This window comes from Dendropsophus ebraccatus, chromosome 1, assembly GCF_027789765.1.
Source record: "Dendropsophus ebraccatus isolate aDenEbr1 chromosome 1, aDenEbr1.pat, whole genome shotgun sequence".
Taxonomy (NCBI): domain Eukaryota; kingdom Metazoa; phylum Chordata; class Amphibia; order Anura; family Hylidae; genus Dendropsophus; species Dendropsophus ebraccatus.
In genome coordinates, this window is record NC_091454.1 from 106382554 (window position 1) to 106396745 (window position 14192).

Genomic DNA, 14192 nt, shown 5'->3' on the forward strand with positions numbered 1-14192 from the left:
TCAATTCTATAATAATAATACTACATTATTAATACTTATATTAATAGTTCTGTTATACAATTGGAAAAGATAATATTGGCCTAGATTTATGAAAGTGTGTGCAACATAAGTGTAAACCGCCCACAGCTTTTATTTTATAAGAGCTGTGATTGGTTGCTATGGGTAGTTTACACCAGATTCTATATTAAACGCTTTGATAAATTATAGATTGTAAGCTCTTGTGAGCAGGGTCCTTACTCCTCGTGTTTGACTTTATGGTTACTGTGGAATATGTTGGCGCTATACAAATAAATTTATTAAGGCTATGTTCACACACTGTAATACAACGGCTGTTTACAGTCTGCCAACAGGAAATAATTGACATGTCAATTATTTCCATGGCTGTAGGGAAACAGCGGCCATTGTTCAATACATTGTGTGCAAAGCGGCCGCTGTTTCCCATAGGATTCAACGCAGTGTATTTTTTTTACAAGAACGGAAGTTGTTATAAATCGGCAACAGTGGCTGTTTTTGTAAAAAAAAAAAAAGAATAAACTGTGGTAATATAGCCTAAAACTGTTACTGATTTGGGTTAATGTCTACATAAAGGGATATCTGGCCAGTCCTTAAATGAGGCTCCACAGGCTCCTTTTTTTTTGCATATTCATGTTTTCCAGGGAGCAATGCACCTAGGATTTCACTGTATTGAGCGCTTTAACTGGCAGCCAACAGTTTTCTTTAGCTGGTCTCCCTGAGATCAGTGATCTGTTTCTCTTATTGCTCTACTAGGCATTGCTCCCACCTAGCCAGAATCCTGCTCCTTATAGGGCCACTTAATATGGTGGTTTCCCTAAAGGAGCCACCCCTTGGCTGGGTCCTTTCCAGAGGGATATCTGGCTAGTCATATGGTTTGAAACCTTTAAAGGGGTTATCCAGCGCTACAAAAACATGGCCACTTTCCCCCTACTGTTGTCTCCAGATTGGGTGGGTTTTGAAACTCAGTTCCATTGAAGTAAATGGAGCTTAATTGCAAACCACACCTGAACTGGAGACAACAGTAGGGGGAAAAGTGGCCATGCTTTTGTAGCGCTGGATAACCCCTTTAAATGAGGCTCCACTGGCTCTTTTTTACAAAATAAAATTGCTTTAAATTGCCACACTAAAGGAATTTTAGTCATTTAAGAAAAGGAGATAATGCTGTATCAGTTAGCCCTTGCCTGAACTATGGTAGCCTACATAAAGGGTACATGTTCTCAGATCACAAACACAATTATAAATCAAACCAATACAAGCAATAAAACATTAATAAATACAAAAAAATTACCATCCTACCTCAGAGTCCCAAGGTGATTCAACGTCATCATCTTCAAATCCTAGTTCTGTCATTAATGCAACTTTAGACATAAGTATATCTCATTCAGTACATGGTTACTGCACGACAAGTTGCACAAATAATGTCATCTTTACCACTCAGACTCGAAATACGATGGCTAATTATACACAATTTCTGGTTAATTCAAGAATTTTGGTAGAAGATGCAAACAACTAAATAGATAGCAACACAATGTTGGACAGTGTTCAGCATTTACAAATGTACTGTAGAACTATGGAGAATTAAGATTTTCCACTACCACCCAGCTTATCGAAAAGCAAACTAGAGGCTGCCTTGTAGTACAGCTTATAGTCTCAGGCTATGTTCACACTACGTAAGTTCCGTGGTAATCACGGCCGTTGTTGCAAATCTGATTAATACGGAACTTACCTAATACTGCAGGCTAAGGGAATCCCGGGATCCGGGATCCGGGATCCTTAGCGATGCTGCAAAGAACTGACATGTCAGTTTTCTGCCGTCGCTTTAGTATTAGTGCACATAATGGAGCGCGCAGCTGCAAATTCGTATGCGCCCGCATCCGAATTCGGCAGCAATAAAGATCATCCGGCCGGTACTACAGTACCAGCCAGGATTATGTTCTCTGACACCGGCCGGGTCAAGAAACGGCCAGTGTCTAACGCCATATGAACATGGCCTGAGACTGGGATAGCAATGTGCAAAAAGGAGACTGCTCCAATAAACCTGATATTAAAGAAAATGCAAGGCTGGATTACAGTGACAGTGCGATAGTCCAATAGAGCAAAGCATTATGTCTGACATGGAATGATGGTGCAAGCTTTTTCTCTAGATTTGTCTGCAGGATCAACATTTTGAAGTGCAAAGATCATACCAAATGGGTAAATTTAAATGGGTTTTAACCCCTTAAGGACAGAGCCTGAAATGGCCTTAATGACAGACAAATTTTATGAATATGACCAGTGTCACTTTATTCATTAATAACTTCGGGATGCTTTTACCTATCCGGCTGATTCTGAGATTGTTTTCTCGTGACATATTGTACTTTACATTTCTGGTAAATTGGAGTCGATAATCATAACAAATCTTTATGAAAAAAAACCAAATAATGTGAAAAAATGTGAAAAACTGCATTTTTCCAACTTTGAAACTTCTTTGCGTATACAGAAAGTGGTTATACCACATAAATTATATATTAAATAGCATTAGCAATATGTCTACTTTATGTTGGCGGCATTTATTAAACGATCTTTAATTTTTTTTAGACAATAGGAAGCTTAAAACATTAGCAGCAAATTTCCAAATTTTCAGTAAAATTTCAAAATCAGATATTTTTAGGGACCTGTTCAGGTTTAAAGTGTATTTGAGGGGCCTGTATGTTAGAAAGCCCCACAAAGCACCCCATTTCAGAAACTGCACCCCCCACACTCTGCAAAAGCATATCCAGAAAGTGTTTTAACCCTTTAGGGGAGTCACAGAAATAAAAGCTAAGTGTGTAAGAAATTTGAAAATTTTAATTTTCTGTGCAGAGATTTTATTGTAATCCAATATTTTTCATAATTATAAACCTATTACCAGAGAAATGCACCCCAATAATTATTGCCCCGTTTCTGCAGTTTATAGAAATACCCCATATGTGGCCCTATTGCGCTATTTGACGCAACCACAAGCCTCAGAATCAAAGGAGCGCCTAGTGAATTTCAACGCCTCCGTTATATTTGGTCATTTCTGACTGTACCACTTCAGGTTGGCAGAGGCTCTGGGGTGCCAAAACCTAAAAAACACCCCTAAAGGGACACCATTTAGAAAACTACACCCCTCAAGGAATGTAACAAGGGGTGCGGTGAGCATTTGGACCCCACAGGTGCTTCACAGATTTTCCGAACAAAATGGCGTGAAAAAAGAAAAATTTATTTTTTACACTAAAACGTTGTTCTAGCCTTCAATTTTTCATTTTCTTAAAGGGATAAGAGGAAAAAAAAGACACAAAATGTGTAGCGCAGTTTCTCCCGAGTACAGAAATACCCCACATGTGGCGATAAAGTGCCAAGCGGGCGCAGGACGAGCCTCCAAAGGGAAGGAGCGCCAATTGGCTTTTGGAAGCTGAATTTCACTGGAAAGGATTTCAAGGGCCATGTCGCATTTACAGAGCCCTCGTGCTGCCAAGACACTGGAAAACCCCCACAAGTGACCCCATTCTGGAAACTACACCCCTCAAGGAATCTAACAAGGGGTGCAGTGAGCATATGGACCCCACTGGTGACGGGCACAAATGTGGAACAATGTGACGTAAAAGTAAAAAATTTCATTTTTTCACTTTCATGGCACAAATGTGCCCGTCATCAAGGGGTCCATATCCTCACTGCACCCCTTGTTAGATTCCTTGAGGGGTGCAGTTTCCAGAATGGGGTCACTTGTGGGGGGTTTCCAGTGTTTTGGCAGCACGAGGGCTCTGTAAATGCGACATGGCGTTCATCATCCATTCTAGCCAAATCCAACCTCCAAAATCCAAATGGCGCTCCTTCCCTTCGGAGGCTTGCCCTGCGCCCACATGGCGCTTTATGTCCACATGTGGGGTATTTACGGACTCGGGGGAAATTGCTCTACACATATTGTGTGTTTTTTTCTCTTTTAACCCCTTGTGAAAATGATAAATTCAAGGCTAAACCAACATTATAGTGTAAAAAATGTAATATTTCATTTTCACGCCACATTGTTCCACATTTGTGCCCATCACCAGTGGGGTCCATATGCTCACTACACCCCTTGTTACATTCCTTGAGGGGTGCAGTTTCCATAATAGGGTCACTTGTGGGGGGTTTCAACTGTCTTGGCAACACAGAGGCCTTTTGAATGCAACATGGCCCCTTAAAATCCATTCCATCCAAATCCAGCCTTCAAAAACCAAATGGCGCTCCTTCCCTTCGGAGGCTTACCCTGCACCCGCATGGCGCTTTATGTCCACATGTGGGGTATTTCCGTACTCAGGGGAAATTGCTCTACACATTTAGTGTTTTTTTTTTATCTTTTAGCCCCTTGTGAAAATGAAAAAATCATGACAAGATTAATGATTTAGAGTAAAAATTTTACAAAAATTACACTAAATGTTGGTCTAGCCTTGATTTTTTCCATTTCCACAAGGGGTTAAAAAAGAAAATTAACACAAAACGTGTAGGGTAGTTTCCCCTGATTACGAAAATACCCCACATGTGGGCATAATGTGCCATATGGGCACAGGGCAAGCCACCAAAGGGACAGAGCGCCATTTAGAGGCTGGAATGGAGGATGGAGGCCATGTCGCAATTACAAAGCTCCTGTGCTGCCAGGTCAGTAGAAACCCCCCACAAGTGACCCCATTCTGGAAACTACACCCCATAAGGAATCTAACAAGGGGTGCAGTGAGGATATGGACCCCACTGGTGACAGGCACTTACGTAGAACATGTGCCGAGAAAATAAAAAATACAATTTTTTTCATTTTCACGTCCCAAATGTGGCCGTCACCAGGGGGCCATATCCCCGCTGCCCCCCTTGTTAGATTCCTTATGGGGTGTAGTTTCCAGAATGGGGTCACTTGTGAGGGGTTTCTACTGTCCTGGCCGCACAGAAGCTTTGTAATTGCATCATGGTATCCTCTAATGGGAATGGCGGCCATACCTATTTAGCTGGGGAAAAGGGACAATTATTAATTTATTTGGGGGTATTGGGCCAATTATTAGTTTATAAGGTTGGAAATGACAGGTGTCCATCAAATTCAACCTGTGTTGATCCAGAGGAAGGCAAAAACCCCTCGTGAGGCAGACGACAGTAGCCTCATCACAGGGGAAAAATTCCTTCCCGACTATATATATGTATATTGGCGATCAGAATAATCCCTGGATCAGGGTGACCCCTGAAATAGGAATAAGGGACAGAATTTAGATAATGTAGAACCCCAGTGACGTGTGGTGCGCCTTGGAGCGATCCAGTATGCAGAGGCCGGGGTGATCAGGACAGGCGTCACACTGGAAAATGGCGTCCTTCCTGATCCCCCTGTTACGCCACACTCTGCACTTCTTCTGGGGTCTCCTGTTCTCCAGTGTGGGGGACGTCACCTGGAAAATGTTGTCCTGGTGCGATACGGGGTCCCTCATATCCAGAAGCGCTGGGTCCGCTCCATGGCTGCTAAATATTAGGGCGCTATTACTGCTTCTGATATGTTCGGATCGTGCCGCAATTTACAGTAGCTCGGGCAGCGAGGGACCGGAAGAGGGGGTGCTGGTATAAAAGTTATCCCCGTACAGGTGGTAACCTCTATCCAGCAGTGGGAAGATCAGTTCCCGGACGATCTTTCCACTTGTTCCGAGGATGGGGGGGGAGGGGGCATCTGGGGGCATTTGGGGGCTGGATTTGGGTGTCCCTTTCTACATACACTCTTAAGGGTACGTGCACACTGCGGAATCGCGACAGATAACCCTTCGTGCATTCCGCAGTTGGCACCCACCGGCAGACTGATGCAGGCGCACGTCTCCGTCCGTGTCATAGACTCCATTCTATGCACGGGCGGATCATTCTTTGGACGGACGACGGATTCCGGCCGGCCGGCCGTTCACGGCGATCGGGCCGGTGGCACGGTGACCACCATTACTTTTTACAGTAATGGCGGTCGGTGCCGTCCTCGGACAGCACCGACCGCCATTTTTTTCCGGGTCATCGGGTCACCGATGACCCGGAAAGGTTCCGATCGCCGCTATTGGCTGATCTGAATTGATCAGCCTATAGCGGCGATCGTAAGCACGGGGGGTGTTAACCACCCCCCGTGCCGTGAAGCTATGATTTATAGCAGGCCATCTTCCCCGACCGCTGTGTGTGAACACGCAGCGATCGGGGAAACATCGGGCGTAAATTTACGCCCTGATGCGCTAAGTACCAGGGCGCGAGGGCGTAAGTTTACGCCCGATGTCGTTAAGGGGTTAAAGGGCTGACTCTTTTTGCAGTCTCTCCCCTGAGCACCACCTGTTAGCTAATGCTGCAATTTTAAGGTGTTGTCTGGAAGCAGAAGATGGCTAAATACTTCTGATCCCCAGCACTGAAAGTTTCTCAGTCATCCCCTTCCTCCAAGATGTGGAAGGACGGGCCAAGTCCCAATTATAGCTGCACAGTGTCGCTGCAACACTATAGAAGGAACACCTCTGAGACATGGAATTAGAGACATTATGGGCCAGGTAACTGGAGGTTTCAGCTGTCTTCTGCTGCCTGGACAACCCTTCTAATGCTCAAAATGTGAGTCCAGGGGGATTAGTACCAAATAGTCAGAATTAGCTTTGTCTTACACAAAATTACCCTAAAAGTTCCTTCTGTTGCTTGTCCATAGCTTGAGCTGTATAAAGAGTAACATCTGTATTTGAGTTGAATAATACATATACAAACCTTTCCGGCCAACACCATCTTCACTAGCCTGTCCCTTCTCTGGCTCACCAGTATCTGTTTTGAGTGATTGTTTAGCACTTTCATCAACTTCATCGCCAGAAAATGATTCATCCTGCAAAAGACAAATGCAGCAGCAGTTAAAATTTGTACAAGAAATAGATTCTCATTTTTACATATATACACTGAAAAGTACTGAAAATGTTAAAAGTATTTATATGCAGTCTGAGAGAAAAACTGCTACTGATTTTACTAAATACCAGACAAGAATTAAAGGGGTTGTCCCTAATATCATATTCATTGTACAGATCATAAAACGATGACAAATATTCACCATTTAAATGCTGTAAAAAATAAAAAAAAAAACACACACAAGCCACTGCAGAGTTGTGACATTTAATGACATATTATGGCACCTGTTGTGTAAAAAGCGCAGCAACGTACCCATCCACCTACCAAGCTTGTGTGTGTAGACACACATAATCAAGTCCTTCTCCCCACAGCCAGCTCCCTGCATAGTGATCTTATGTTCCCTGCTTTTTGCCTTGCTGGTCAAGGAGAATTGAGAGCCTCTGCAGTAGAATAAAAGTATTGCTGACAAGACTTTTTTTTTACCAGGCAAGTAGGAGGCAACTATATTACCAGCTGCCAGAGACGGAAGGTGACAGATTCCATCTGAAGCATGATTAGAAGAAGCATCATGATGAAAACGCGAACTAAAAATTATGAAAGTATCATTTAAGCCAGAAATGCTGAAAAGTACTTTAAATCTATCAAGTCTTTCTATTTTTTGGGGGGATGAAAATGACTCATGGGATAACCCCTTTAACTCAAAAATAAAAACAGTAAGGGAGACTCTGAATTATCTTTTTTACAAAGGAGACAATCATATAGAATGTCAAGTGTTTATAAATCTTTACAAATACTCTAGATAAACAAATGTTAAAACACACTGGAAAGGATAGACCAAAGGATTGTATTCTAGGAGAAAAACACAATCTACAACCTACTAAGGAAAACACACTAATTCCATAAAGAACTACAGGCAGAGCAGTTTACTCACATGCTTTCCAAATAAACTAGTACGTACGACTTCAGCACCTGCTGTACTGGTCACTCTAATACTGGAATCTAATTGTTCCACCACTTTGCAGGGAAATTGAGAAACATTATTTTGTGTTTGGTCATGAACATATTCACTGTTTGTTGGACTGTCTACAGCAATGCATGGCTGGATACATTTGCTTGTTCCCTTACTACAGTCTTCTACTGTACTGGCAAAAGAGGCCTGCTTAACAGTTTGCATTGACTTAAAGCAGCTTTTTAACATGGTTACTTCACTTTCCATAGGGGAACTTCCATTTTCATCATCGTGTTCAAGTAACCCAAATATTAGTGACACCGGAACATCATTAGTATCTTTAGTGACCTGAACAGAGTTTTCTATGTCGCTTTGATTGCCACTGAGAAGTGCATCATTATAAGAGCTTTGCTGCCTATCTTCCAAAACTTCTGTATTAGCGGACTCAGTAGTATTGCCACATTTAGAAGTATATTCAACATCTTCTGGTACAGCTTCATTCTGGGAATCTTTCATAAAGGTTTCATCATCTTCACCAATACTTTTATCACATTTTTTCTCTGAACTATCTTCATGACTTTCAGATATTCCATCCTCTTCATCATCGACTTCTTCTTCCCCCTCCTCCTCCTCATCATCATCATCTTCATTCTGTTCAACTTTACAGTCATCTTCTTCATCCTCCTCTTCACAGTCTTTAGATTCTTCTTCATCTTCCTCCTGATCTTGTTCATCATCATCATCATCTTCACATTCTTCATCATTCTCAATCTCTTCATCCTCACACTCATCATCATTCTGTATCTCTTCATCTTCACAATCTTCATTATCTTTCTTCATTTCACCATTCTCACTTTCTTTATTATCACCATTCTGCAGCTCTTCATCCTCATATTTCTTCTTAGCACAGTCTATATGCCCATCAAAGTTTGGCTTTTTCCTACCTTGCTTCTCCATTTTGCCTTTGTGTGATGAATTGTATAAGTCCACAAGCAGGCAGAAAAAAAGACAAAATAAAATACATTAATAAAACCAATTATTGAGCGGTTAATAAACATTTTACCTTATTTACTCCGAGGAGGGAAGCAGAGGCCATCTGGGAAGGTTTTGCAAAAGAGCCAGGTTTAATGCACACAGGATGAAGAAAGGTCTGGGGGAAAGGCTTAGGTGGGGACTGAATGTTTGCACCTTCATCTTCACTATCATGAACTGAATCCTCTTCACTATCTGATTTATTCTCCAAAGTAAAGCCTTTAGGCTGTACTGAGGTAAAACTAGCTTTTTCAATAACTACATCAAAAGAAACAAGCACAAGTGAGTTATGCAATTCAGATCAAGTCCAATCACTTGACAAAGACTGGGAAAATTTGCTTGTCACTTACTGTTCTTCTTGGAATGCAACAGCTGTGTCAAACTTGGCTTGGCTGTTTTCTATTTAAAAAGAAAAAAAAAAATTGTGAGAAAACTATTTATTTTTAGGGTATTACTTTCATTTAGGGATGGTCCGAAACTGCCGAACGCTCGGCATCAGATTCCAGCTGTCTGCCCGCTCCGTGGAGCGGGTGGATACAGCGGGAGGACCGCCTGGAAAACTGGGATACAGCCTATGGCTATGGCTGTATCCCAGTTTTCCAGGCGGTCCTCCCGCTGTATCCACCCGCTCGACGGAGCGGGCAGACAGTGGGAATCATTACCGAGAGTTCGGGTTCATACGAACCCGAACCGAACTCCGTTCGGACCATCCCTACTTTTATTATCAGTTTTGTACTGTTTCAGAGATCTCCCCTGCAGCTCAATTCCCTTGTACCAGTGGTTTAGCGAGTTTCTCCCTCCTCTGAGGGCCAGAAGTAGTGAAAGCAACCTGTGAAACTGCTGTTGCCCACCCACACAGTGATCTGCTGAATATCTCATTGCCAGTTAGTGCATTTATGCTCGAATAAACATCCTTTAAATGGCGAGTGCAGCAGAATGGTGCACTGAACCTGGAAGCACTGCAACACCAGGTCAACACCTGGAAAGGACAGAGCAAGCTCCTCTTCCATCTCTCTGCTCCAAAAATCCACCCAATATACAGTCCCCAAATAGAGGACGTATCAGATATCAAACTGATAAGAACAGATACTACACTTGATCTTAGCCAAAAGGCCGAAAAGCTATGCAATCTGTAATCTTTCTACTACATTTGTGCTTCAATTATTTATGGACCTGTCATCACTTTTTTGCTGCTGAGCACCACTGATATTACATTATACTGGACGTAAACCTTGTTTGAAACCACTGCATTCACCCAGCATTGGCGGTCTACAATAGCGACGGCTCAGGGTTCCTCTGGCTCAGTGTTTGACTTTGTATTCTAGTGACAACACTTCATATTCTTGTGTATTCTAGCCACTTCCACCTGGGGACTTTCATTCTAGAGATTTCATTATTGATATACTGTACACCAGACCCAAAATACCCATGTCACCACTGTACAGTAAAATGAGGAATCTATCTTACTTAAAGCCTTGTGGCAAATTACCCTTTTCTCTAGGGATAACAGTTGAAGCAAACTAGGACTAAAAGATAAAAATGCTATGGAATTTACTTGCACAGGATGGTAGCCTAAAATAAGTGTTAATATATATTACAAATTTTATTTTAGAGGTTCAGCTTTCTGTTTCTATGGTTATGAGTTCCCTAGATTATTTAAGAATTCTGTACTGAAGAAAAGAACTAGAGTGTCAGAATTTCTGAACGATCAGATTATGGGTCAAGGGATATATGCAATTATAAGTATCTACAGTGGCGTAGCTACTATAAAGGCAGGGAAGGCGACTGCTATGGGGCCCCTGCAGGAAAGGGGCCCGAGGAAGCCTGCCCTGCCTTCAATGTAGGCACCCTGCTCCCCCAGGGGTCCAGAGAGGAAGAGGGACCCGCCACTGCACTGTTCAGCCCCCTCACTGTAGTGCCGGGTGAGCAGGCTGAACAGAGGAGCAGGACCTGCCAGACGGCACAGGAGAGGGATGAAGGACCTTTGGGTCACATGACCCAAAGGTCCTCGATACTTCTATGTGAAGATCAGCCCAGACTACAGGAGGAGGAGGGGAAGCCTGGGAGCTGTAAGTGCTGTGTATGTGTGTCGGTGAGTGTATATATGTATCTGTGGGTATATGTATATGTCAGTGTGTGTATATATGTATCTGTGTATATATTTGTATGTCAGTATGTGTATGTATCTGTGGCTATATATGTGTGTGTGTGTGTGTGTGTTTGTGCATGTCAGCAATGTCTGTAGCACTGGTGTATGTGTGTGTGTGTGTGTGTATGTCAGCAATGTCTGTAGCACTGGTGTATATGTGTGTGTTTGTGTATGTCAGCAATGTCTGTAGCACTGGTGTATATGTGTGTGTTTGTGTATTTCAGTAGTGTCTCAAGTGATTGACAGGTTTGCTCCCAAAGATGTTCTGCAGCAGCTTCTATTAATGTTGGGCTCTAATAAAAGAACCCACCACTAATATCTGCTGCATTTTCTTTTATTTCTGGTTGAGTATTTCATATTACACTGAGACGATTTTCCTGTGTACAGTCTATTCATTGTGTATACATCAGCACTAGTGTAATCACATTACAGCGTATATATGTGTGTATGTCAATGGCGTATCTGTATATACGTTAATGGTGCCTCTGTGTGTGATTATATGCGCCATTGTCTGTGTTTGCCGGGGGGTGTACAGGATTCATGGGGCCCCATACAGTTTTTTGCTATGGGGCCCCGTGAATCCTGGCTACGCCCCTGAGTATCTATACAAGTATTCGTAATCTCAATCTCATCTCAACATCATGGTATAATACAGGTAATAAATATTTATCAATGAAATGTTTGGTTTAGCTCACTAAAACCTTCATGGGCTGAGGTAAACTAGCCAGTGACCACCCCTGGTCACTAATATATAAGGCTAAGAGATTAAAAAAAAAAGGAGATATGCCTAGTCATCAGGGCAAACACTGCTTTGAGGACTAGGTACATTCATTTATCTATTACCCATAATACAGGTTAAGAGAATTATATTAAGTAAAGGTTTGTTTTATGCTGCTTACTGACTTAAAAGTGTTCATTTATTAATTTATCTTTATATCCAATGTTATTTTCCAATGTGGTGGCAATTTTCTGTTGTATAATCCTTGAAAACTAGGTAAAAGTAATATCGTTTTCCTCATGTTTGCAATTTTCTGCAATGTACTAGTCAATGCCTTAGGGTCCTTTTACAGGGGATAATTATCTGCCGTATCAGGCAAAACTGGGCAGATATTACCCTGTGTAATAAAGACTAATCGCCAATTGCGGTCTTTCCACATGTTAAAAATTCCTCAGCTGATTGGGTATAGAAAATAATGAAGATGTACTTACTTGTCCATGCTTCCCTGGTGTCCTCCAGCTGCTGACAACTCTGAACCTATCTCTGCAGTGTGAGCCCGCTCAGACAATGACTGGCCATGGCACTGTCTCAGCTAGTGATTAGTAGCTGAGCAGCCGATCACTGCAGAGACAGGCTCGGAAGTGCCAGTGATTGCTACGGTTAGTCGGAAATACCACTGACAAGACACCGGGGGAGCAAGGATAGGCAAGTACATCTTTATTATTTTACACCTTTAGGCTCGATTCACACGTTGTAACAGTGCGGCTGTATTTGCGGCTGTAATTGTGCGGCGGTATTTTTGATGGTTCGTGTGTATGCTGGGAAGTATAGGATATGCGGCTGCACAGTGCACACTATGTATGAATCTACGGCCCTATCGTAAACGGACCCGTAAAAAATGAACAAGACCATTGTTTGCGGCTGAATATGCGGCCGTGGATTGACAGGCGGTCCGTACGGAGTACTTCAAAAATAGCCGGCAATGATGCCGAATGCCGATGCCTCTAATAGTTAATATATTAAATTAATCAAACACATTTTCTTTGTAATCAAGACACTTTCGTTGATCAATAATTTATTTCTAACGAATCCATCATTTTGCAATTAAATATACTGTTAAAAAAAATAGATATATAAATAAATGTATATTTATCTATATATTTATTTTTTGACAGTATATTGAATTGCACAATGATGGATTCGTTAGAAATAAATTATTGACCAACGAAACTGTATTTATTTCAACGAAAATGTGTTTTTTTAATTAAATATTAATTAGTACAGGAAGCTCTATAAGCCGTTAATTCATATGCCGGCAATAGAGCATTCTGTACTAATCATCACTTTACTTTAATGAAAACATCAAATGTTTCTTCTAATTATGTTGTGACAATAACATTATTAGAAGAAACATTTAGAATTATATGTGCGCTCAGCTGATTGGCTGATCGGCTGAGCGCACATATAATTAGCGGGTCCGCAGCACAGTGACTTCACTGTGCTGCGGACCAGCGAAGAGGACACATCGGGGTGAGTATACAGCTCTCCCCACCCCCTCCCCGGCACTGCACCCCTCCCAGCAAGGAAGGGGGGGTCACTTAACCCCTTCCTTGCTGGGAGATGTGCAGTCTGACATCAGTCTGGCCCCCAGGGGGTTAAGGGGGATGCAATACATCCTCCCTTAACCCCTTGGGGGTCAGACTGTAAGCAGCGATCTGTAAAGATGCTGCATACTGTAAGGAGCACAACACCGCTCACAATGATGGGTGTTGTGCTCCTGTTTGTGTGTTTTTGTGTGTTTCTCCCTTTTTGTTTTTCAGATATCGGTATCCTGGGGATTACGTCGGATTCCGTGGACTACGTCGATGACCAGCATTTTTTTAATGTTTTTTTTAATAAAATGGTCAATGAGGGGTGTGGGGGTGTTTTTATTTGAATAAAAAAATTTGTAAACTTGTGTCTTGTCTTTATTTCTTTACTTTATAGACTTAGTAGTGGAAGCCGTCTAATAGACGGAATCCATTACTAAGTCGGGGCCTAGTGTTAGCCGGTATAAAATGGCTAACACTAACCCCCCTATTATTACCCCAGTACCCAATGCCACCAGGGGTACTGGGAAGAGCCGGGTGCCAGTGGTCCCGGAGCGTCAAAATTGGCGCTCCTGGACCGGGCGGCAGCAGGCTGGTAAGATTTAGGCTGGGGAGGGCCTAAACCAATGGCTCTTCCCACCCTGGTGTTACCAGGCTGCTGTCGTTTGGTTTTTAACCCGGCTGGTTATAAAAATAGGGGGGACCCTATGCGTTTTTTTTTAATTATTTATTTATTTAAAAAAAAAAACCGCATAGGGTCCCCACTATTTTTAGAACCAGCCGGGTTAAAAACCAAACGACAGCAGCCTGGTAACACCAGGGTGGGAAGAGCCATTGGTTTAGGCCCTCCCCAGCCTAAATCTTACCAGCCTGCTGCCGCCCGGTCCAGGA

General features: G+C 42.4%; 1 protein-coding gene and 1 non-coding gene across 6 annotated transcripts in view; both read right to left on the reverse strand.

Annotated features, from left to right (window-relative positions):
- Positions 1 to 14192, reverse strand: part of ANKRD26 (ankyrin repeat domain containing 26) — a 79148-nt gene that overhangs the window by 41597 nt on the left and 23359 nt on the right. For all 5 annotated transcript variants that reach the window (XM_069976502.1, XM_069976509.1, XM_069976492.1 and 2 more), the window contains exons 9-12: positions 9196 to 9244; positions 8877 to 9103; positions 6736 to 6847; positions 1312 to 1373 (exon numbers count right to left, since the gene is read on the reverse strand). In XM_069976502.1, the coding sequence (XP_069832603.1) occupies positions 1312 to 1373; positions 6736 to 6847; positions 8877 to 9103; positions 9196 to 9244 (450 nt within the window). The remainder of the gene's footprint in view (positions 1 to 1311; positions 1374 to 6735; positions 6848 to 8876; positions 9104 to 9195; positions 9245 to 14192) is intronic.
- On the reverse strand, positions 9780 to 9970 carry LOC138781575 (U2 spliceosomal RNA). Its single transcript, XR_011361489.1, has one exon. It is a non-coding gene; the product is annotated as a U2 spliceosomal RNA (small nuclear RNA).